The sequence below is a fragment of the Melospiza melodia genome, chromosome 25, assembly GCF_035770615.1.
Source record: "Melospiza melodia melodia isolate bMelMel2 chromosome 25, bMelMel2.pri, whole genome shotgun sequence".
NCBI classification, from domain to species: domain Eukaryota; kingdom Metazoa; phylum Chordata; class Aves; order Passeriformes; family Passerellidae; genus Melospiza; species Melospiza melodia.
The window spans coordinates 9,602,135-9,624,868 of NC_086218.1; the positions used below are offsets into that span (position 1 = coordinate 9,602,135).

The 22,734-nt window shown below is 43.9% G+C and overlaps 1 protein-coding gene across 4 annotated transcripts in view; it reads right to left on the bottom strand.

Moving 5' to 3' along the window:
• ASH1L (ASH1 like histone lysine methyltransferase) overlaps window positions 1–21,694 on the bottom strand; it is a 68,751-nt gene extending 47,057 nt beyond the window's left edge. For all 4 annotated transcript variants that reach the window (XM_063176143.1, XM_063176141.1, XM_063176145.1 and 1 more), the window contains exons 1-3: window positions 21,619–21,694; window positions 8,824–9,360; window positions 104–4,865 (exon numbers count right to left, since the gene is read on the bottom strand). In XM_063176143.1, coding sequence (XP_063032213.1) covers window positions 104–4,865; window positions 8,824–9,243 — 5,182 coding nt within the window. In that variant the 5' untranslated portion in view covers window positions 9,244–9,360; window positions 21,619–21,694. The remainder of the gene's footprint in view (window positions 1–103; window positions 4,866–8,823; window positions 9,361–21,618) is intronic.
• Window positions 21,695–22,734: the final 1,040 nt, after the last annotated feature.

Here is a 22,734-nt window from a genome sequence, read left to right on the forward strand (position 1 = left end):
CCAGAACGATCCCTGCAGAGCCCAAACCTCACCTGCCACTGCTCCAGCTGTGTTTGGCATAACAAAACTCAGCAAAACTCATGGAAAGCCTCATCTCCCTTACCTGCCAGGGGCTGCAGGGCCTTCTCCAGGGAGGAAGGCACGGGCTCCTTGCGGAGGGGCCGGCTCAGCGCCGTGTCCTGCCCGCCGAACAGCCCGGGGCTCTCCGGTAACTTTTTCCGTCCGTTGGTGCTGGCAGAGTTGCTGACTCTGCAGCTGCCTATTGCACTTGTGAAAAGGTTTGTGTGTTCATCGCTGCTGGCTGCCTCTGAGCTGGGAGTGAATCCCCCCAGGGACAGGGCTGGGGAATTTTCAGAGCAGTCAATCTGCAGAGGCGTCTGCAATCCCAGCGCCAAGGAGTTGGGCTCCGAAGGTTCTCTCCTGACCCACTGCTCGTCTCTGCTTAGCAAACCCTTGGAAGGTGAGAGGTGAGGACAAGCCATGTGGCACCTGTGTTTCTCCTTGTGTTTGTACCTGTCTCCAACAGCCTCCTTGCCAAACCTGTAGCGCTTCAAGGACTCCAGAACCGTTCTGGAGGAGCTGTTGGCCGTGATGGTGTCCATGGAGACCTGGGGCTGCTCGGAGGAGCGGTGCTCCCGGTGCTTGTGGCGGTGCCTGTGCTTGTGCTCCAGCATCCAGCCGTAGGCCATCTCGGGGGGGACGCTGGGGTACGTGCTCATGGACAGCAGAGGAGTCCTGCTCGTGGTGAGGAAAGCTTCCTGGCGCAAGAGTTTATGCTTCTTCTTGTGGTATTTGGTGGGGTTGAGGAGCAGGTGGCCTGTATGCATGTAGGAAGGTGGGGGTAGGGGCGTGGTGAAAGAAGGAGAGGGTGGAGGAGGGTAAAGGGTTGGAGGGTACCTTCCATAATAACCTAATCCTATGGGAGCAGCTGCCAGGGGAGAGGGGGAGTAAGGCATGCCATAGGAGGGGTAGAACCCGGTGCTGGACAGGGGGAAGCTCAGGCTATGCATGAAAGGCATTTCTGCCATAGCTTCCCGCATTTTTGGAGGCCTGCCTCTCTTTTTCTTTAAGTCAGGTTTTCTAATGTAGTGCAAAGGATCTAAAGGAAAAGTAGGGTGGGTGTAGAAACTATTGAAATTTATCCTAAAAATGGTAGGCAGCAAATCTCGGGGTATAAAATGGTGACTTCTGTGGGTTATCCTAATTTCACTTAATCGACTTATCAACTCCTCCAACTCAGCGAGGAAATCGGGGTCCTGCCTCCCTCGGAGCTGAGGGTACTTCTTTTTCCTTTTCCTCTTCTGCCTCTTCATCTTGTCGTAGCTGAGGTAATCGTGGCCGCGGCGCTTGCACTTGTGCTTGTGCTTCTCCTTCAGGTTGCCGAGCACGGCGGCGGTCTCGCTCGGCATGAGGGACACGTGGTCGAACGAGTGCCTCTTCTTCTTCTGCCCGCAGAACTTCTCGGCGCGGTCCGAGGTGCTGTTGTTGTCCGTGCCGATGCCGCTGTCGCTGGGGATGGTCTCGTCGCTGTGCGACTCGCTGACGGGCGACGGCGTGGCCTCCTTGAGCGCCGTCAGCTCGCTCAGGTGCGACGGCGAGTTGGGCAGCAGCGTGGGCGGCGACAACCTCCTCCTGCCCTTGGCCGCTTTCTTCATGGCGAGCGTCTGCACCACGCTGCCCTGCCTGGGGTGCAGGTGCAGGTAGGGCACCGAGCTGGGCTCGATGAAGCCGGCGTCGCTGCCGACGGGGCTCTGCCCGCCGCTCACGGCCGAGGATTGCGAGCACACCGGGGACGGCAGGATCTCCGAGGCGTTGGCCGCGGAGGGCAGCAGGTGGGGCAGGACCTGTCCTAGGGACGTGCCAGGAGCTTGCTGGGCAGATTTCTCCAGAACTGTCAGACTGGCGGCGCTGCTGGCTAAAAGGCCGTTCAGGACGGCTTTAGGTTTCCTGCCTCTCCTTTTTCCTATGTAAATCGTTCCTTTCTTGCTGACGTTGATTTGCTGGCCTAGTTTTGAACCGAAGGTGGCAGCAAGAGTTGACACGGTGTTGTGGAGCTTGGATTGCATCTTCCCTTTGGTATTTGGTTCCACTGTACTGGACAGAATCTGATTCAGGAGTTTCTTGCGCTTCAGAGTTTTCATTTTATTTATTTTTCGAATAATTGTTTTCATTAACTGGCCATTATTTCTCTTGGCAACTTTTCTGTCTGAGTCTACTTCCAAATCACTCATGCTACAAATACTGGGGCTTTGGACTTCCTCTGGCCCTCGGAGCTGGTCCTTCCTCTCAAAGAACTCCCCGGGTCGGTGCTGTTCACTTTCAGGCCCCATCTTGCTCGAGTTCTCTGTTCCAACAAAAGGTGCCACAGACAGAATAGGTGGTTTCATTTTTATTGACGACCGGATCTGCCTTTTAGGTCTCCCCCTCTTTTTAGGAAAAGGTTGTCCTGATAAGCTTTGTTTTAGGGAGGGAATTTCAACTTCAGGCTGCAAAATTGGAGGTTCTTGCTCTTCTTTTGACTGCACTGAGAAGACTTTTGATGCTGGGATTTTAAGAGTTCTTTTGGGGGGACCTTCGAGCTCCGGCATTTCCTTGGATTTAGGTCTTCCTCTCTTGGGTTTGTAAATGTCAGGTAAGAAATCATCCGACATACACAAGCTGGAGGGTTGTTTGTGAGAGCTGTAGAACTTTGGAGTTTGTTTGTCAGTCTCAGCCAGCAGTGCCAGGGACTGTCCACTAGCTTCATTCAGCTTTGGCAACTGATGTTTGACAAATTCATGCTCCACAAACGAGGATGATCCGATGTTTTTCAGGAATTTGGCCTGCTCCAAATTACTGCTTGATAGTGCACTGTATGAAATGTTTTTAAAAAGCTCTGACCTTTCTAGCTCCAGACCCTTCGGAGGTCGGCACGCGCTCCTCGACACCACTTTAGTCCATCGTGGCTTCCTCCCTTTTCTTTTCTTTAAAGGCTTTGACTGCTGAGTGCTGCTCAGGTTTTTTGCTCCTTGGCAGGATTTCTCAGATGCAGCTATTGCACCGATCTTGAGGAACTGCTTGCTCCCAAACAAGCTGGTAAAACTAACAACTGAAGGGGTGACAGTAGCGTGGATGCTTGTCTCAGCTGCCAAAATGGGCTTCTTCCCCGTGGGAGGACTTGTTCTCGAAGTTTCCACGTAAGACGCTTTCGAATCACTTAAATCCTTCTCAGCACCTTTAAAATCAGTGCCGAGGGTGTGGCTCAATGTCCTGTTCAGGCTCAGCAGGGAGCTGTCCGAGGAGAAGGGCGTTTTGCCCACGGGATCTGCAATGCCTTCCAGGAGCTCTGCCGTGGAACTTAAGTGCAATGAGTTGGACGCCAGCTGGGAGGAGGCTGTGGAGAGGCTCCTGTTGAGGGTGGGCACAGACACGGTGGGGGAAGGAGATGGGAGATTCCCCTCTCCCACCGCGCTGAACGGGGACTTGGCTGTCGACACCTCCGAGGCACCTCCTGTCCTGAAGTCTGGTGAAGTGCAATAAACTGGAGGCTGCTTCTCGTGCTTTGACGTTTCGTAAATCCCTTTCTCACTGGATGAGTAGGCATCCTGTGGAACACACATTCCTTCGCTGAACATCTCCTTGCCCACGTCAGCAATTTCTTTCCGAATTGAAAACTTGTCCAAGATGCTTTCTTTGCTCTGTCTCATAATGTGCTTCTCAAAGGTTTTGCTGGTTGTGTTTTCCTTCAGTAAATCCGCAGGCTCGTGGCTTTCAAGGCTGCTGAGGTTTGAATTGCAAGGAAGCTTAAAGGGCTCTGAGGAGGGCACGAGGGAATCTGCTTTCAGACTTCCAGAGTCCTTGGTAGCCAAACCAGCTGGGCTGCCAATCCCTGCTGGCTTCTTCCCACACTCCTTGCTCACCAATCCCACAGCACTGCTCATTCCTGGCACCTTCCTCCCAGGCTCCTTGCTAACCAGCCCCATGGGGCTGCCAATCCCTGGTGTCTTCCTCCCAGAGTCTTTGTTAACCAGAGCTGTGCTGCTCCCAGTGCCTGGCACCTTCCTTCCAGAATCCTTGCTAAGCAGACCTGTAGGATTATTTATTCCCAACAACTTCTTCCCGGCATCCTTGCTCACCAATCCTGCTGGAGTGCTGATCCCTACTGGCTTCTTGAGAGGCTCCTTGCTGGGCAGGGCAGTTGGAGGGCTGATCCCTGCGAGTTTCCTCCCCACATCTTTGCTGATCAACCCAACTGCAGAGCTGCTGGTCACTGGCTGCTTCTTTCCTGCATCCTTGTGGACTAACCCTGTTGGAGTGCTGATGCCTGGAGGCCTCTTCCCAGAGTCTTTGCTAACCAATCCAATTAAGGGGCTGATTGCTTGGGGCTTCTTCCCAGAGTCTTTGTTCACCAATATGGCTGCGCTGCCAATCCCCAATGGCTTCTTCCCTGAGTCCTTGTTCACCAAGCCAACAGCAATCCCAGAGCCTGGCAGCTTCTTCACCAAATCTTTGTTAACCAACCCGCTCGCACTTACAGCTCCTGGCAGCTTCTTCCCAGAGTCTTTCACCAAACCAGATGTAGCTCCATTTCCACTCCCAGGCTTCTTCTGCTTGGTTTTGGAAGACTTGGAAGGAGGACAAGTTGCAATAAGTTGAGCCAATTTTTCTGTGACAGTTGTTGCTCCGTTAATTTCTGTTCTATCCTTTAAATCAGAGTTATGGCTACTGATAAGGGCTGGAGGAGATGATTTGATATAATCTGTCATTTCAGAATGCAATGGGGAAACTTTCTTAGATAAAGGGGTTGTTTCTACTTCGATACCTTCTTCCACGTGTAACTCAACTGGTGCAACTTCTCCAGCTTTCTTGTAAGACTTGGAAGGGTCCTAAAAGTTAATAAACAAAAAAAGTCTTTAGGAACAGGGTACAAAGTATCACTTTGAGCAACACAGTATTTTTTTATGTTTTGGTGATTAACACTTGCTCTGGTATCAGGGTTACTGTATAAACAGAGGCTGAATGATCCCATGAATTTCAAACAAAACAATAGTAATATCAGTAATTTAAATAATGGCATAATAAAATAAACACATTCAGCAAATAATAGTGATAATTCATATTTTAAACCAAAATGTTTTAATGGTGGACACGCTGAGGCTTTGCTGATGTTAACAAAACCCAAACTCCCTCCCAGTCCGGAAATAAAAACCATTTAATCTGTCCCCTGATTATTAAAAATATCCTCCAAAAATACTGTTGATGTTTATTAATAAAAACTCACTACCAACAAAGTGCTGGGCTATTTATAGTGTGAGAGCACTTGAAGAGCTCACATGGTGCTGAGCAGCAGCTGAGCAGTGCCCTGGAAGGGAAGGGCTGGCACTGTCCCCCAGCCCCTGCACCAACAGCTGCTCCTCCCTGCCCAACACTGACAATCAAAAAAAATAAACAAAACAAAATAAGTCAAATTATTCTGTTTGCATAGAGGAGAAGGGGGTGATAATGCACACAAATGGAATAACTGAAAGTCACACTCATTTCCAGCTCGCACCTAGCCAAACTTGAAATTTATTCTGTAAAGGTTAAAATCAAAACTGCAACACATCATAAATCTTACTGAGAGCATCTCAATAAATTCATCTTTTATTTTGGAAGGACATTCTTTACACACAGTGCCCAACACATCTCTGCAGTGCAGGGGCTGGGAATGGAAGGGAATAATGCTAATTATATGATAATTCTGCCCATGGTTCTGATGTCCCCAGCATCAGGAGGACATGGGAATGTTGGAGCAGGCCCAGAGGAAGCCATGAGGTTGATGAAGGGACTGGAGCACTGGGATGGCTTCAAACTGACAGAGGGTACATTTAGGTTGGATAAATGGGAGAAATTCCTCCCTGCGAGGGTGGGCAGGCCCTGGCACAGGTGCCCAGAGCAGCTGTGGATGCCCCTGGATCCCTGGCAATGCCCAAGGCCAGGTTGGACAGGGCTGGGAGCAGCCTGGGACAGTGCAAGGTGTCCCTGCCATGGCAAGGGGTGTGGAATAAGCTGGGCTTTAAGATCCTCCCTGCCCAAAGTCACTGTGATGCTGTGATTTCATTCCCAATTTGAAATCTCCAGAGACCTCCCAGAACATAAACTATGAAGGGAAAGACACCAATGCCACAGCTCTTCATCCCTCTGCCATAAAAACTGATAAGGCAAAGGCACTTCCAGCACCTGACCCCAGAGCTGTTCCTATGGATGCTGAAGGAAGGGACAGCCTGGATTCCTCTAACAGCAAACTTTGGTGCTGATCCTGAAGGATCTGTTCACTCAGCTGCACTTAAGCAGGAATTTGCAGCCTGGATCCAGGTGGACACTGCTGAGAGGAGAAGCAGCTGTGTGGGTAATGCAGGAGCCTCTGCACCCCAAATCCAGGGCACAGAGGGTTCTCTGTGCCCACCTGCAGGCCTGGCACGCACAGGGAAACCCCTGAGTCAGCATGGCACCGCCCTGAGCCTGCAATCCAACGCTCCTGGATCCCTGGCAATGCCCAAGGCCAGGCTGGACAGGGCTGGGAGCAGCTTGGGACAGTGCAAGGTGTCCCTGCCATGGCAGGGGTGTGGAATAAGCTGGGCTTTAAGATCCTCCCAGCCCAAAGTCACTGTGATGCTGTGATTTTAGTCCCAATTTGAAACCTCCTGAAACCTCCCAGAACAAACACAAAATATGGAGTGAAAGACACCAATGCCACAGCTCTTCATCCCTCTGCCATAAAAACTGATAAGGCAAAGGCACTTCCAGCACCTGACCCCAGAGCTGTTCCTATGGATGCTGAGGGAAGGGACAGCCTGGATTCCTCTAACAGCAAACTTTGGTGCTGATCCTGAAGGATTTGTTCACTCAGCTGCACTTAAGCAGGAATTTGCAGCCTGGATCCAGCTGGACACTGCTGAGAGGAGAAGCAGCTCTGTGGGGAATGTGGGAGCCTCTGCACCCCAAATCCAGGGCACAGAGGGTTCTCTGTGCCCACCTGCAGGCCTGGCACGCACAGGGAAACCCCTGAGTCAGCATGGCACCGCCCTGAGCCTGCAATCCAACGCTCCTGGAATTCCCTGGGGCAGGCTCTGAGTGCCAGAGAGTCACTAATGACTGTTAAAGCCTTCAGAGAGCTTCCTCCTCCTCCTCCTCCAGCCTGAAATTCTGGCAAGAACTTTGGAAGAAAAATCTCCTTTGTTCAGCAGACTTCAAAACATCCACCTAAACACTGACTTGGGAATTCAGCTCCTCATGCCTGTGTTTACATTCCACATTATTTATTCTTTTTCCTGCTCCTCCTGGGTGCTGTGCCACCCCTGGGCCAGGTTCTGTGGTGCCCTCACTGGGCATCCAACACTTCTTGGCAGGCTCTGCTTTTCCCTGCTCACCTCCTTTTCCAAACAAAGGGCTTGCAAGTTTGAAAAGACACTTCAATAATAAATACATAACTAAAAAAACCCTTCCAAACAGCGGCTTTGATCTGAGCAAGATGCCAGGATTCTGAAAACAAGACTTTAGCATCAAACACGGATCCTCTGAAAGCTGAATGAGTGTGCCCTGGAAAGTTTTCTCATCTAAGGGTGAGTGAGCTTTCCAAGCACACTGAGAATTATTTCAAAGAACATGAAGCATCTAGTGAGATGTCAGACAAGAAGTCAAAAAAAGTCTGTCATTTTTAAACCCAAAATTCTTATTGGGGAATTTTTTTTTTCCCCTATAAATCTACTTAATAATCAGCATGATTAACAGAATCATTTTGGAGGGAAATTTTGAAGAGCAAAATTTCATCCAGTAACTTTTAATAGAAATATTTTGAGATGTTTCCTTTGGAGAAGGTTGCATAAAAAAACGAAATAAAAAATAAAATATACTCATATATGCCAGGCACACACCACCTCAGCACAAAGTGAGGAATTTTCCTGCCCTGGGCAGGCTCTGCCAGGACTGATCCATGCAGGGAGCCCTGAGGACAGGACACAGGCTGGAGAAATGGAAATGCTTCAGCCTTGGGAAGCTGTGGAGCAGGAACAGCCTGCACAGAAAATCCCTGCAAAGGAAGGACTCCAACTTGCAGGGATTCCCTGGATTCCCCTGGCACTACCACACAGGTATATTCTAACCTTAATTACCAAAAAAATTTATGTTTATGGGAAAAAAAAGAGCAGGCTGTAACCAAACCCTTCAAAAATTCAGCATCTATGCAATTATATTTGTAATCCTTGCCATTTTTTCCTGTTTTCCCTATCTGCTCTGATTACATCATGGAGATCAGAAAAACAAATCCTCAAGGCAGGGCTACTTGCTGCTGTTTGGAAAAGCCCTGGCACATCTCTCCAGCCACTGCTTTCCATGCAGTTGTCACCAGGCTGGTTTTTAATTCATTTGGAAAAGTTTATTTTACTTTTCAGCCCCTGCCTGAGCAGTGACAGGTGAGACACAGCAAAACAAGTGCTGGTAACAGGTAGGAAAAAATAGAAATTCAAGCACAGCACATCCAGAGCCCCATCTCAAGAGAGACAAGACATCCAAACCTCTCCACTTTGCTACAGAAAAGAGACTAAAAATCTCCCCAGCACTTTTCAGAAATGAACACGGGAATCATCTTTCACTGCTGTTGAAACAACAAATTGGCACACTGTCAAAGAGCATTTTTTCCTCCTAATGGCCCACAAAATAAAACCATTTCTAACTCCAGCCACCTCAGCATCAGAGGTTAGACAGAAAAGCAGCAGAACACAGTGCTGCAGAGATGAGGAAGCTTTCAAACCCAAGTTTAAATGTACCATGACTTGCAAATGACCCCCCCAGAGCCACACCACTCACTTGCTTTGAAGGACAGTGCTCGTTCTTCTCCTCTGTCATCTTCCCACTCTTGGGAGCCCTCCTTGGCTGCTTGATGCTGGTTTTTATGGCAGGCCTGCAGACATAATTCTCCAGGTTCTTGGGAGGCTTCTTTGTCCTCTTGGCTTGCAGGCCAATCTTCAGTTTGAGGTTTCCCTCGGAGAAGTTGGTTTCCTTCACGGAGAACTGCTGCTGCGCATCGCCCAGAGCGTCGCTCTTGCCGCTCTCTGCGCTGCCCTCCCTGCTCTTCTTCCTCCCCTCCTCCTCCTCCTTGCTGCAGCCCTCGAGCTCCGCTTCCCCCGTGCCCACCAAGGTGCCAATGTTTGCCACAGAGGGGCTTTTGCCAGCAAACCCTTCAGAATCAGCACCCAAGCCTAACATAGCAGTATTGCGAGGGTCCATCACACAATATTTGCCTTCTGGTGATTTTTGGTTTTTTGTTTTTTTTTTTAGGGAAGATTTACAGAGATCTGTTCCTCAGGAGAGCTGGTCCACTATGGGCAGTCAGCATCTTTCACTCTGTGGGAGGAAAAGACAGAAAGCATTAACTTGGATTTCCTAGCAGAAATTAAATTAATGTGAAATAAAGACAATAGAGAAATATAAAACCAATACATTATTGCTATTATTATTATTATTATTGATAATAATATAAAACCAATATATAATAACATATAAAACCAATATATATAATATATAAACCAAAAATATATAATATATAAAACCAATATATAAATAATATATATAAAACCAATATATAATATATAAAACCAATATATAAATAATATATATATAAAGTCAATGTATAATAATATATAAAACCAATATATAAATAATATATAAAACTAATATATAAATAAAATATAAAACCGATATATAAATTATATATATATAAAACCAATATATAATACATAAAACCAATATATAAATAATATATAAAACCAATATATAATATATAAAACCAATATATAAATAATATATATAAAGTCAATATATAATAATATATAAAACCAATATATACATAATATATAAAACTAATATATAAATAAAATATAAAACCAATATATAAATAATATATATAAAACCAATATATAAATAATATATATAAAACCAATATATAATAATATATAAACCAAATATATATATATATACCCAAAATTATATATTGGTTTTATAATATATAAAACTAATATATAAATAAAATATAAAACCAATATATAATAATATATAAACCAAATATATATAATATATAAACCCAATATATAAATAATATATATAAAACCAATGTATAAGAATATATAAATCAAATATATATAATATTTAAAACTAATATATAAATAAAATATAAAACCAATGTGTAAATAATAATATATACACCAATACGTAAATAATAATATATAATCAATATAGAAATAATAAGACATATAACCAATATATAAATAATATATATAAACCCAATTGATATAATAATATACAAAGCCAATATTAAGATAGTAACACATAAGACCAATAAATAAATAATATCTAAACCTATATATAATATATAACCCTTATATATAAATAATAATATATAAAGCCTATATATAATACCTAAAACCAATATATAATACATAAAACCAGTACATAACTAATATATATGCAACCAATATATAAATAATAATATCTAAAACCAATATATAATATCTAAAACCAATATATAAAGAATACCTACCCCAAATATATAAATAATAAGCCCTATCTATAATATATAAAACCAATATATAAATATCTACCTAAAATACACAATAATATATAAACCTTATATAATATATAAAACCAATATATAAATAATATCTACCTCAAATATATAAATAATAATATATAAACCCTATATATAATATATAAATAATATCTACCTCAAATATATAAATAATAATAATAAATAAACCCTATATATAATATATAAAACCAATATAAAATAATAATATATAAACCCAAACAATGGTACTTCAGACAAGCACAGCAGCTGATGTTCCAAGACACCAACACTTCCAGTCACCTCCTTCAAAACCACAATTTATCTGTGAAACTCTTTTAAATAATAAAAAATGAAAAATAAAAAGTATGTGATTATTATAATTTCCAATTTATCCATGTGACATTTCAAATGATGGCTACAGATTTTAATATTGAGCATCAAATTAATTTTTTTATTTATAACCAGAGCCCAGTTAGTCCCAGCCTTGCAGGTTGTGGATTCACTGGGAGAGCTGCAGGCAAATGAAAGCCAGGAGAAAGCACCCAAATCCCAGCAACATTCCGGATTTAATTATCTGAGGAACATCATTAATTAATTAATTATCTGGAGGAAAATAATTCCATTCTTTTGCACCCAGGAAAGCTGAGCCTGAGCCACGTGGGCATCAGTTTACAAACACAGCCCAGAATCCACAGCTCAGGGAGAGAAGGAATGGGGGAACAGATGCCAACGCCAAACATTCACACACAGATTGTGCTTCCTCAGGCAGGGCAAGAGGAAAGGCCACACTTCCACCAGCACAGACACTGACAGGAATAGAAAATTGATTTATTTAGCAGAAAATAATAGAGGGGATCATCTTAACTACAGCAAATTGGAGTCAGCTCTAAGGTTGTGAGGGTCCCCCAGACCCTGAGCTTCCCTCCCTGCCACAGAACAATCCAAACCCGTGCTCCTTGCAGTTTTACATGCAGACAAAAATCAAAAATCCCAGAACTGTTTGGGCTTTGAAGATCACCTCATCCCATCCCTGCCACCTTCCACTAGCCCAGCGTGCCCAACCTGTCCTGGAACCCTTCCAAGGATGGGGCACCCTGTGCCAGGGTCTCAGCACAAAGCAATTCCCCCCATCCCGTCCCCAAACCTTTCTAAATTCTCTCTTCATCTTTCTTGCAAGCAACCTTTCTAAATTCTCTCTCCATCTTTCTTGCAAGCTCCTGAAAAATTATTTGTTGTGAGGATGCCCAGACCCTCATGCAGCACTGACCCTGAGCTTCCCTCCCTGCCACAGAACAATCCAAACCTGTGCTCCTTGACATTTTATCATGCTGACAAAAATCAAAAATCCCAAAATCCCAGAACTGTTTGGGCTTTGAAGATCACCTCATCCCACCCCTGCCACCTTCCACCACCCCAGGTTGCTCCAAGCACTAACCCTGAGCCCTCCCTGCCAGAGAACAAACCAAACCTGTCCTCACTGACATTTTATCATGCTGACAAAAATCAAAAATCCCAAAATCCCAGAACTGTTTGGGCTTTGAAGATCACCTCATCCCACCCCTGCCACCTTCCACCACCCCAGGTTGCTCCAAGCCCTGTCCTGGAACCCTTCCAAGGATGGGGCACCCTGTGCCAGGGTCTCAGCACAAAGCAATTCCTCCCATCCCGTCCACAAACATTTCTAAATTCTCTCTTCATCTTTCTTGCAAGCAACCTTTCTAAATTCTCTCTCCATCTTTCTTGCAAGCTCCTGAAAAATTATTTGTTGTGAGGATGCCCAGACCCTCATGCAGCACTGACCCTGAGCTTCCCTCCTGCCACAGAACAACCCAAACCTGTCCTCACTGACATTTTATCATGCTGACAAAAATCAAAAATCCCAAAATCCCAGAACTGTTTGGGCTTTGAAGATCACCTCATCCCACCCCTGTCACCTTCCACCACCCCAGGTTGCTCCAAGCCCTGTCCTGGAACCCTTCCAAGGATGAGGCACCCTGTGCCAAAAGCAATTCCTCCCATCCCGTCCCCAAACCTTTCTAAATTCTCTCTCCATCCTCCTTGCAAGCTCCTGAAAAGTTATTTGTTGTGAGGGGCATTCTAAGGAGAAAATGTTGAAATATCTTCAACACTTATCATTTTTTGAAATGAAATGGATCAGCAACAGGTCTGAAAAAACCTAAAGTGCATCACGGGGCACCAAACCAGCCTGAATCTTCTGTCCTCACCTTCCCTACAGTCATGAAATCATTTATGAAGTCATTAATTGTGAGCAATGGCATGGGAAGATGTCATGAGCTCAAAATGAGTTTCAGATCAAGGTCTCAGGGAGCTTTTCTGGGATTTTTGGCATCCTGGGCAGACAAAAACCTGGGGAAGCAGCAGCAAGGAGCTGGTTTGGGGTGGAGAAAGGACCAGGAATGTGAAAGGTGACACCAAGGCAGCTGCAGGGGACACAGGTTGGGGACAGATGCCAGGATTAGTGGGGACAGAAGAAATGCAGCCAGTCACAAAGCCAGGCTTCCCTGGCTAAGTCCTCAGAGAAAATAAATTTGTTTCCATGTGCTCTGTGCACGTTATTCATGGGGTTTGTAGCTGCAGCTCTGGATTTCCAGCTCCACACATCCTCAGCAATCAAACCTGCAATTATTACTCATAAGAACAGAGGTAATTAGATAAAATCTCCATTTTACAAGGAGGAAAAAAAAAAAGGGTTCGAGCAGCGTGACATGGCCACAGAAAGTGAGTCAGGGCAATGTCAGGCAATGTCAGTCCAACAGGATTCACCATGTCACTAAAAATGGATTTTTTCATGGACATCAATGTGCAAGGAAAAGTGGCCAGCAGGTAAATAACCCTGAGCTAAAGCCTGAATTTGTTTTATTCAAGTCCAAGAAAAAGAAAAGGAGCCCCACATGCCATCAAATCTGTGCTCACACAACTCTTTCCTCCTCTAGTGCATGGAGTGCACAGCAGTGCCAATAATCCAGACATTTCCTCCCAAATAAAATTAATTAATCAGCTCCAAATACAAAACCAACAGCAAGACTCACACACTGACCTTTAGAAACTCAAAATGCAGAGTGGCAAAGAGCAAAGGAAAGGTGCTCACAAGAGGATCAGTAACCATCCCAAAACAAAGTGATGGCTCTCACAAACACAGAGCAGCTCATTCATTTATCCATTAATTACTCTCAACAAAATGCCAATCAGTTAATCCTGATTAGGATTAACTAATCAGGTCCTAATCAGTTAATTTCTGATTATAATTTTAACATCTATATTCCAAGTCTTGTTCTGAGTTATCCCTGATGGTGCTGTCAGATTAAACCATTATAATATATTGTAGTTAAGAAATAGTTAATTTCTGATTATAATACTTATATTCCAAGTCTTGTTCTGAACTATCCCTCATCCAAAGTGTCAGATTAAATAATATAATATATTATAGCTAAGAAATAGTTAACTTCTGATTATAATTATATTCCAAGTCTTGTTCTGGATTATCCCTCATCCATGGTGTCAGATTAAACCATTATAATATATTGCAGTTAAGAAATAGTTAATTTATAACAGTTATATTCCAAGTCTTGTTCTGAATTATCCCTCATCCAAAGTATCAGATTAAACCATTATAAACATATTGTAGTTAAGAAATAGTTAATTTCTGATTATAACATCTATATTCCAAATCTTGTTCTGGATTATCCCTCATCCAAATTGTCAGATTCAATAATATATTGTAGCTAAGAAATAGTTAATTTATAACAGTTATATTCCAAGTCTTGTTCTGAATTATCCCTCATCCATGCTGTCAGATTAAATCATATAATATATTGTATCTAAGAAACAGTTAATTTCTGATTATATTCATATTCCAAGTCTTGTTCTGGATTATCCCTCATCCATGCTGGCAGATTAAATCATATAATACATTGTAGCTAAGAAATAGTTAATTTATAACACTTATATTCCAAATCCTGTTCTGAATTATCCCTCATCCATGGTGTCAGACAAAACCATTATAAATATATCTTAGTCAAGAAACAGTTAATTTCTGATTATAATTATATTCCAAGTCTTGTTCTGAATTATGCCTCATCCAAAGTGTCAGATTAAATAATATAATATATTTTATCTTAGAAATAGTTAACTTCTGATTATAATTCCATTCCAAATCTTGTTTTGACCTATCCCCCATGGTGGTGTCAGATGAAACCATTATAATATATTGTAGTTAAGAAGTAGTTAATTTCTGATTATAATTATATTCCAAGGCTTGTTCTGAATTATCCCTCATCCAAAGTATCAGATTAAATAATAGAATATACTGTAGTTAAGAAATAGTTAATTTATAACAGTTATATTCCAAGTCTTGTTCTAAATTATCCCTCATGGTGGTGTCAGATTATATCACTATAATATATTGTAGCTAAGAAATAGTTAATTTCTGATTATAACACTTCTATTCCAAGTCTTGTTCTGAGTTATCCCTCATCCAAAGTGTCAAATTAAACCATTATAATATCTTGTGGTTAAGAAATAGTTAATTTCTGATTATAATTATAATCCAAGTCTTGCTCTGAATTACCACCCATCCATGGTGTCAGATTAAACCACTATAATATACTGTAGTTAAGAAATAGTTAATTTCTGATTATAACTATAACATCTATATTCCAAATTTTGTTCTGAATTATCCCTCATCGACGGTGTCAGATTAAACCATTATAAAAAATTGTAGTTAAGAAATAGTTAATTTCTGATTACATTTATAACACTTCTATTCCAAGTCTTGTTCTGAGTTTTCCCTCATGGTGGTGTCAGATTAAACCACTATAATATATTGTAGTTAAGAAATAGTTAATTTCTGATTATATTTATAATTATCCCTCGCCCAAAATATCAGATTAAATAATATAACATACTGTAGTTAAGAAATACTTAATTTCTGATTATAACATTTATATTCCAAGTCTTGTTCTGAGTTATCCCTCATCCAAAGTGTCAGATTAAACCACTGTAATACATTGTAGTTAAGAAATAGTTAATTTCTGATTACAATTTTAACATCTATGTTGTCTCACCCTTCACATGACACTGAAAACAAAATAAAAGTTTTTAAAACACCTCTCACTTGCCCCATCTCTAGGTCAGAAGAAAGCCTTACTCTGACAGATGGGATTGAAGGGTAACAAAACTTTTGCTGATTGCAAACCACCCAGTCCCAAATCCCTGCAAGGGCTCTCAAATCATAAACCAGACAAGGAAATCACATCCAACTCCTGCCCTCAGCTTCTGCAGATCTCAAATCCCTCCTGAAATCGTTCTTCCCCCAAAAAATCACCTGTGAAACATTTACACATCCGTTCTGACACGTGCCACTGGAGCTGAGTGCTGCTCATTCATGATTTCCCTGATGCCTGCTTTAAAATTCCAGTTTTAATTCCTGGAATTCATCTTTATTCCCTTGATATCACATCCCAAGCCCTTTCTGCCCATTGCTGTTCCTCTGCTTTCCCAAAAAGAAAATCCCACATCCCAAACATGTGTCCCCACACCCCCTCAGCAAAATTAACTGAGATTTCCCCCTCTGTTCATTCCTCTGCTGCTTTTCTTGATGAAATCTCACTGTCAAGGCACATTTGGAAGGTGAAAATTTTTTCTTTTGGCTCTTTTCATTGCTTCAGCTCCAAGGGACATGAACACCAATTGAGCTAAGTGTTAGAAATCCCAAAATATTGCTCCTGACTCTCAGAATATTCCTACTGACTCTGTGGCCTCCCACAGTCCCCTCTCAAATCCCTTGTCTTCTTTTCCTTGCTAAGGAAGACAAACCACACTCAAAAAAGGAGAAATAAAAAGTGGAATGAACTTTTAAATTATTTATTTACATCACAATCCCTGAACAGGGGAAACAGGAGCTCAAGGCACCTGCACAAGCACCCTGGAAATGTTTAGAGATTAAAACATTTTTCAGGAATAAAGTTCCTCTCCCATCTCAAATTCCTTGTCCTCTTGTTTTGGAGAAAGAAGACAAACCACACTGAAAAAAGAGAAATAAAAAGTGGAATAAACCCTTAAAATATTTATCTATATCACAATCCTTGAACAGTAGAAACAGGAGCTCAAGGCCCTTGGATCACCTGCACAAGCATCCTCAAAATGTTTAGAGGTGAAAACATTTCTCAGGAATAAAGTTTCCTGTCCCCTCTCAGATTCCTTGTCTACTTTACTAAAGAAGACAAACCACACTAAAAAATGGAATAAAGCTTTAAAGTATTTCTCAACAATCCCTGAAAAGGGGAAACAGGAGCTCAAGGCACCTGCACAAGCATCTTTAAAATGTTTAGAAATGAAAACATTTCTCAGGAATAAAGTTCCTCTCCCATCTCAAATTCCTTGTCCTCTTGTTTTGGAGAAAGAAGACAAACCACACTGAAAAAAGAGAAATAAAAAGTGGAATAAACCCTTAAAATATTTATCTATATCACAATTCCTGTACAGGGGAAACAGGAGCTCAAGGCACCTGCACAAGCATCCTCAAAATGTTTAGAAATAAAAACATTTCTCAGGAATAAAGTTCCTGTCCCCTCTCAAACTCCTTGTCTACTTTTCTTTGCTAAGGAAGACAAACCAGACTCAAAAAAGAGAAACAAAAAGTAGAATAAACCCTTAAAATATTTATCTATATCACAATCCTTGAACAGTAGAAACAGGAGCTCAAAGCCCTTGGATCACCTGCACAAGCATCCTCAAAATGTTTAGAGATGAAAACATTTCTCAGGAATAAAGTTTCCTGTCCCCTCTCAAATTCCTTGTCTACTTTTCCTTGCTAAAGAAGACAAAACCACACTAAAAAATGGAATAAAGCTTTAAAGTATTTCTCTACAATCCCTGAAAAGGAGAAACAGGAGCTCAAGGCACCTGCACAAGCATCTTTAAAATGTTTAGAAATGGAAAACATTTCTCAGGAATAAAGTTCCTCTCCCATCTCAAATTCCTTGTCCTCTTGTTTTGGAGAAAGAAGACAAACCACACTCAAAAAAGGAGAAATAAAAAGTGGAATAAACCCTTAAAATATTTATCTATATCACAATTCCTGTACAGGGGAAACAGGAGCTCAAGGCACCTGCACAAGCATCCTCAAAATGTTTAGAAATAAAAACATTTCTCAGGAATAAAATTCCTGTCCCCTCTCAAATTCCTTGTCTTCTTTTCCTTGCTAAAGAAGACAAAACCACACTAAAAAATGGAATAAAGCTTTAAAGTATTTCTCTACAATCCCTGAACAGGGGAAACAGGAGCTCAAGGCACCTGCACAAGCATCCTCAAAATGTTTAGAGATATAGACATTTCACAGGAATAAAGTTCCTGTCCCCTCTCTTCTTTTCTTTGCTAAAGAAGACAAACCACACTCAAAAAAAGAGAAATAAAAAGTGAAATAATGTATTTCTCTACATCACAATCCCTGAATAGGAGAAACAGGAGCTCAAGGCCCTTGGATCACCTGCACAAGCATCCTCAAAATGTTTAGAAATGGAAAACATTTCTCAAGAATAAAGTTTCCTGTCCCCTCTCAAATTCCTTGTCTTCTTTTCCTTGCTAAAGAAGACACAACCACACTCAAAAAAGGAGAAATAAAAAGTGGAATAAACCCTTAAAATATTTATCTATATCACAATTCCTGTACAGGGGAAACAGGAGCTCAAGGCACCTGCACAAGCATCCTGAAAATGTTTAGAAATAAAAACATTTCTCAGGAATAAAGTTCCTGTCCCCTCTCAAATTCCTTGTCTACTTTTCTTTGCTAAGGAATACAAACCAGACTCAAAAAAGAGAAACAAAAAGTAGAATAAACCCTTAAAATATTTATCTATATCACAATCCTTGAACAGTAGAAACAGGAGCTCAAAGCCCTTGGATCACCTGCACAAGCATCCTCAAAATGTTTAGAGATGAAAACATTTCTCAGGAATAAAGTTTCCTGTCCCCTCTCAAATTCCTTGTCTACTTTTCTTTACTAAAGAAGACAAACCACACTAAAAAATGGAATAAAGCTTTAAAGTATTTCTCAACAATCCCTGAAAAGGGGAAAGAGGAGCTCAAGGCACCTGCATGAGCATCTTTAAAATGTTTAGAAATAAAAACATTTCTCAGGAATAAAGTTTGCCTGACAGGAGGTAACAAATAAAACCCTTCCCAATCAGAAGCTGCTGGGTTTTTATTTCTGACAGACAGAAATCCCAGGGGAGCTGTCCTGTCAGGAAGAATATTGCACAGGAGCAGAGGAAAGCTCAGGGAAAGCACCTGGAATAGGACACAGATTTTTTTTGGGGGGGAAAAGCAGAGGATAGATCCAAAAAACACCCTGGGAAAATGTTCCAAAGGGAGGAAAACTGGGAAGCAGATCTCAGAGTTTCTCCTGATTTTGAAGCTGGCCTCAGGTTTAATCACAAGGCTGGATTTGGAGGTGCAGGGTGATTCTGTTCCTTCCTTATTCATATGGAAATAAAGGCAAAAATTGCTAAAATCTGCATAAAAATCCGTGTGGAGCAAAGTTCCTCCACCCTCAGGCTGTGAGTGCCAACATCAGTGAGGGAAAAGCAGTTTGGGAATTCTCCTAAAATGTGATCCCAGCTGTACAGGGCGAGGCAGGAGGTGTCTCCACAGCCAGGGGATTTTTCTGGATAAAATCCATTTATTTCTACCCATCCTGTAAAAGATAAGGGTCACAACAAACCAGAACTTCCCTTTTCAATCCTCTGGTTATTCCCAAGCCACCTGTGCACAGGTAAGGGACACAAAACCAGGGACAAACACAGATTTTGCTTTCTCAGAACAATCACAAAAAGTCTCATGACTGATTTTTTTTCCCCTTTGCCAGCTGGAGATTGGAGGGGGAGAAGATGGCCACAACAGCAATTAAATTAAATTAATTTCATTTTAAAACAGCCAACAATCCCATAGAAAACAACATCTATTTTAAAATAACTTTAATTCAGTGACTCCATGTGCTATTGCCACTTTTCACTTGTCACAACAGCACTGCCATTTTTACCAATATGTCTGTCTCTTCCACCAAGGAAAAAAACTTTTTATATCCTTTTTATATCCTTCAGGAGAGTTTAAACTTTTGAAAACAACTTCAAAAAAAAAAAAAAAAAAAAAAAAAAGCTTCTTCTGGAAATTGTAACTCAAATTTTGTCACTGGTTACCATCACTCAAACCTTTTTAGGAGACTGCAGCGATGAATTCAAGCCCAAAAAGAAATTGTGGTAATTTTGTCTTTTAAACCAAGATGTTTCAGACTTAGAACTGTTTCAAATGATTAAAAAAAAAAAGAAAAGGAAAGCATCTCTTTTATACTCTCAGCCAGCTGAGAAAAGCTTGGGGTAAGAACACTCCTCAAGAACTCAAGCAGGCAGACAGATGATGATTTTAGAGCCCATCTCTCCCCATATGTTCAAGCAGCTGCCAGAATTTCCCTGCTTCCCACAGAGGCACCAGGGATGATCCCAAGGTTCTCAGGATGACCACAGGTGGAATTTGAATTACTTAGCAAGGAGGATAGGGGAAAGAAATCAGGAAAAAAGGGGCTGGAAATGAAAATTGAGGAGATTTGAAGGGATGGGGGTAAAGCCACAGGTTCTGTCCCTGCTCCCAGAGCTGCCAGGGATGATCCCAAGATGAGCACAGGATTCACCCCAAACCCCTGGAAAATAAGTGGAATTTAAAATACTTAGCAAGGAGGACAGCTGAAAGAAAGCAGGGAAAAAGGGGCTGGAAATGAAAATTGAGGAGATTTGAAGGGATGGGGGCAAAGCCACAGGTTCTGTCCCTGCTCCCAGCAGCTCCAGGGATGATCCCAAGGCTCTCAGGATGAGCACAGGATTCACCCCTGGAAAACAGGTGGAAGTGAAATTACTTAGCAAGGAGGATAGGGGAAACAAAGCAGGGAAAAAGGGGCTGGAAATGAAAATTGAGATTTGATGGGATGGGGGCAAAGCCACAGGTTCTGTCCCTGCTCCCAGCAGCTCCGGTTCTCCCCAGTGGCTCTGACAACACCGAAAGTGAATTCGTGTCCCCAGGCCATGGGATGGAAACCCACATTCCAGGCAGCTTCCAGCTCCCTGCTCCATAATTAACAGCGTGCAGAACCACAAACCGAGGGCCAAAGCAGGAGTTAGGAAGTCAAGAGAGCAAGGAAGAGAGGGACAAGGATGGGAACACGTTTTGGATTTTAATGGGAAATGCCAAGATAAGGTTCAACCACCTGAACCCAAATCGCCGCCAATAACGCTAAAACAGGATTTAAAACGCAATGAAATAATAAATAAAACGGAATAAACCTCCGAAGTAGCATTTTGGACAAGGAAGATCGCAAAGTCTACAAGGCACCGACCCAACAAACCAACCAATATCCCAAAAAACCCCAAAAGACCCAAAACCACCGCATCAATATTTGGCAGCGAGATCCGCCCGTCACTCGGGGCAGGACCGCGCCGTGCCCGGGGAAACTTCGGGGATGCGCAGCCCCGGGCACGGCCCCGCTCCGCAGGGAACCGGGACCCACGAGGGGCCCCCGGGGCTGCCCCCGGTGCCACCGGAGCCGCCGGGCCCGGCCGAGCGCGGCTCCCGCAGCCCCGCCGCTGTCAGCGGGCCCGGCCGCCAGCGGGGATCCCCCGCCCCTCGCCGCGGTGCCTGTCAGGGCTCCCCGGTGCCTCCCGGTGCCTCCCGGTGCGGGGACTCCCCGGGCCACCCCCGGCCGCCGGGGACGCCCCGCGCCGCTCCCGCTCCGGTTCCACGCCGCGCTCCGGGCCCTGCCGGGGATCCCCCCCCCGCCGCCGCCCCCAGGGATCCCCCGCCCTCAGCGGGGATCCCCCGCGGCCGCCGCCGCGGCCGGAGCGGGGCTGCGGAGCGCGGGGGATACCGGGGAGATGCGGCGGGGGTGCGAGGCGGCCCCGCGGCGGAGCCCAGCGCGCCTCCCCTCCCCCCGGGCCGCGGGCCTGAGGCGGTCCCAGTCCCCGCCCGCTCCTCACCGTGTCAGCGGCAGCGCGGCCGGGGCCGAGCACGGGCTGCTCCGCGCCGCATCCCCGCGGCCGCCCGGGCGCGGACGGGGCCGGGGCGGGACCGGGACCGAGCGGCCGCCGCGGCGGGGCCTGAGCCGAGCGAGGCGGCGGAACCAAAATGGCGGCGGCTCCTGCTCCGCCGCGAGCGAGCGCACGGCCACGCCCCCGCCGCCGACCACGCCCCCTCCGCGCCCGGCCACGCCCCCAGCGCGGCCACACCCCCGCGGGGCAAGAGGGCGTGACGGCCACGCCCTGCATTGGCCACGCCCCTAAATATGTAAATATACAATTAGGCCACGCCCCTCGTTATTCAGGTCACGCCCACCGGGAAAAGGGGTCGGGAAAGGGAAAAAAGGGAAAAGGAGGGGAAGGAAAAGGAGGGGAAGGAAAAGGGGAATTTTTGCCCCAAAATGATGCAGGTGGTTTTTTCATCCCCAAAGCCATCTTTGCCTGAATGCCACACCCACGCGCTTGCCGGTTTTGTGGGTTGTTAAAGTCTTTGAGTGAATGTGGAATCGTGGGGTCTTCATGGGTTGGGATGGAGCTTGAAGAGTATTTAAGGCACAACCTTCCTGCCCTGGGCAGCGACATCTCCCACTAGTCCAGATCACTCAAGGCTTGTCCAGCCCGGCCTTGGACACTTCCAGGGATCCAGGGGCAGCCTCTGCCGGGGCTCCCCACCCTCACAGGGAGGAATTTCTTCCTAACAGGTGACCTCACTTTTCCCTCTGTCAATTTGTACCCATTACCTCTTGTTCTATCACTACAGTTCCTGATGAAGAGTCCCTCTCCACCTCCCTGGAGCCCCTTTTAGATCCTGCTCTTCTCCAGGCTGAATATTCCCAACTCCCCCAGCCCTTTTAGTGACATTGTTGTCCCCACTAGAATTCCTCCAACAATTCCATATCCTTCATATTTTGGGAATGACGCTCACAATATCTGATGAGAATTTCTACAGCCATTTGTAATTTCTGTGAAATAGTGTTTTATTCAGTGAAATAATGTTTTATTTCGCTAAATAGTGTTTTATTTGCTGCCAGAAATAGGAGAAATGAATTTAAAAATGTATTTTTAAACATATTTTTA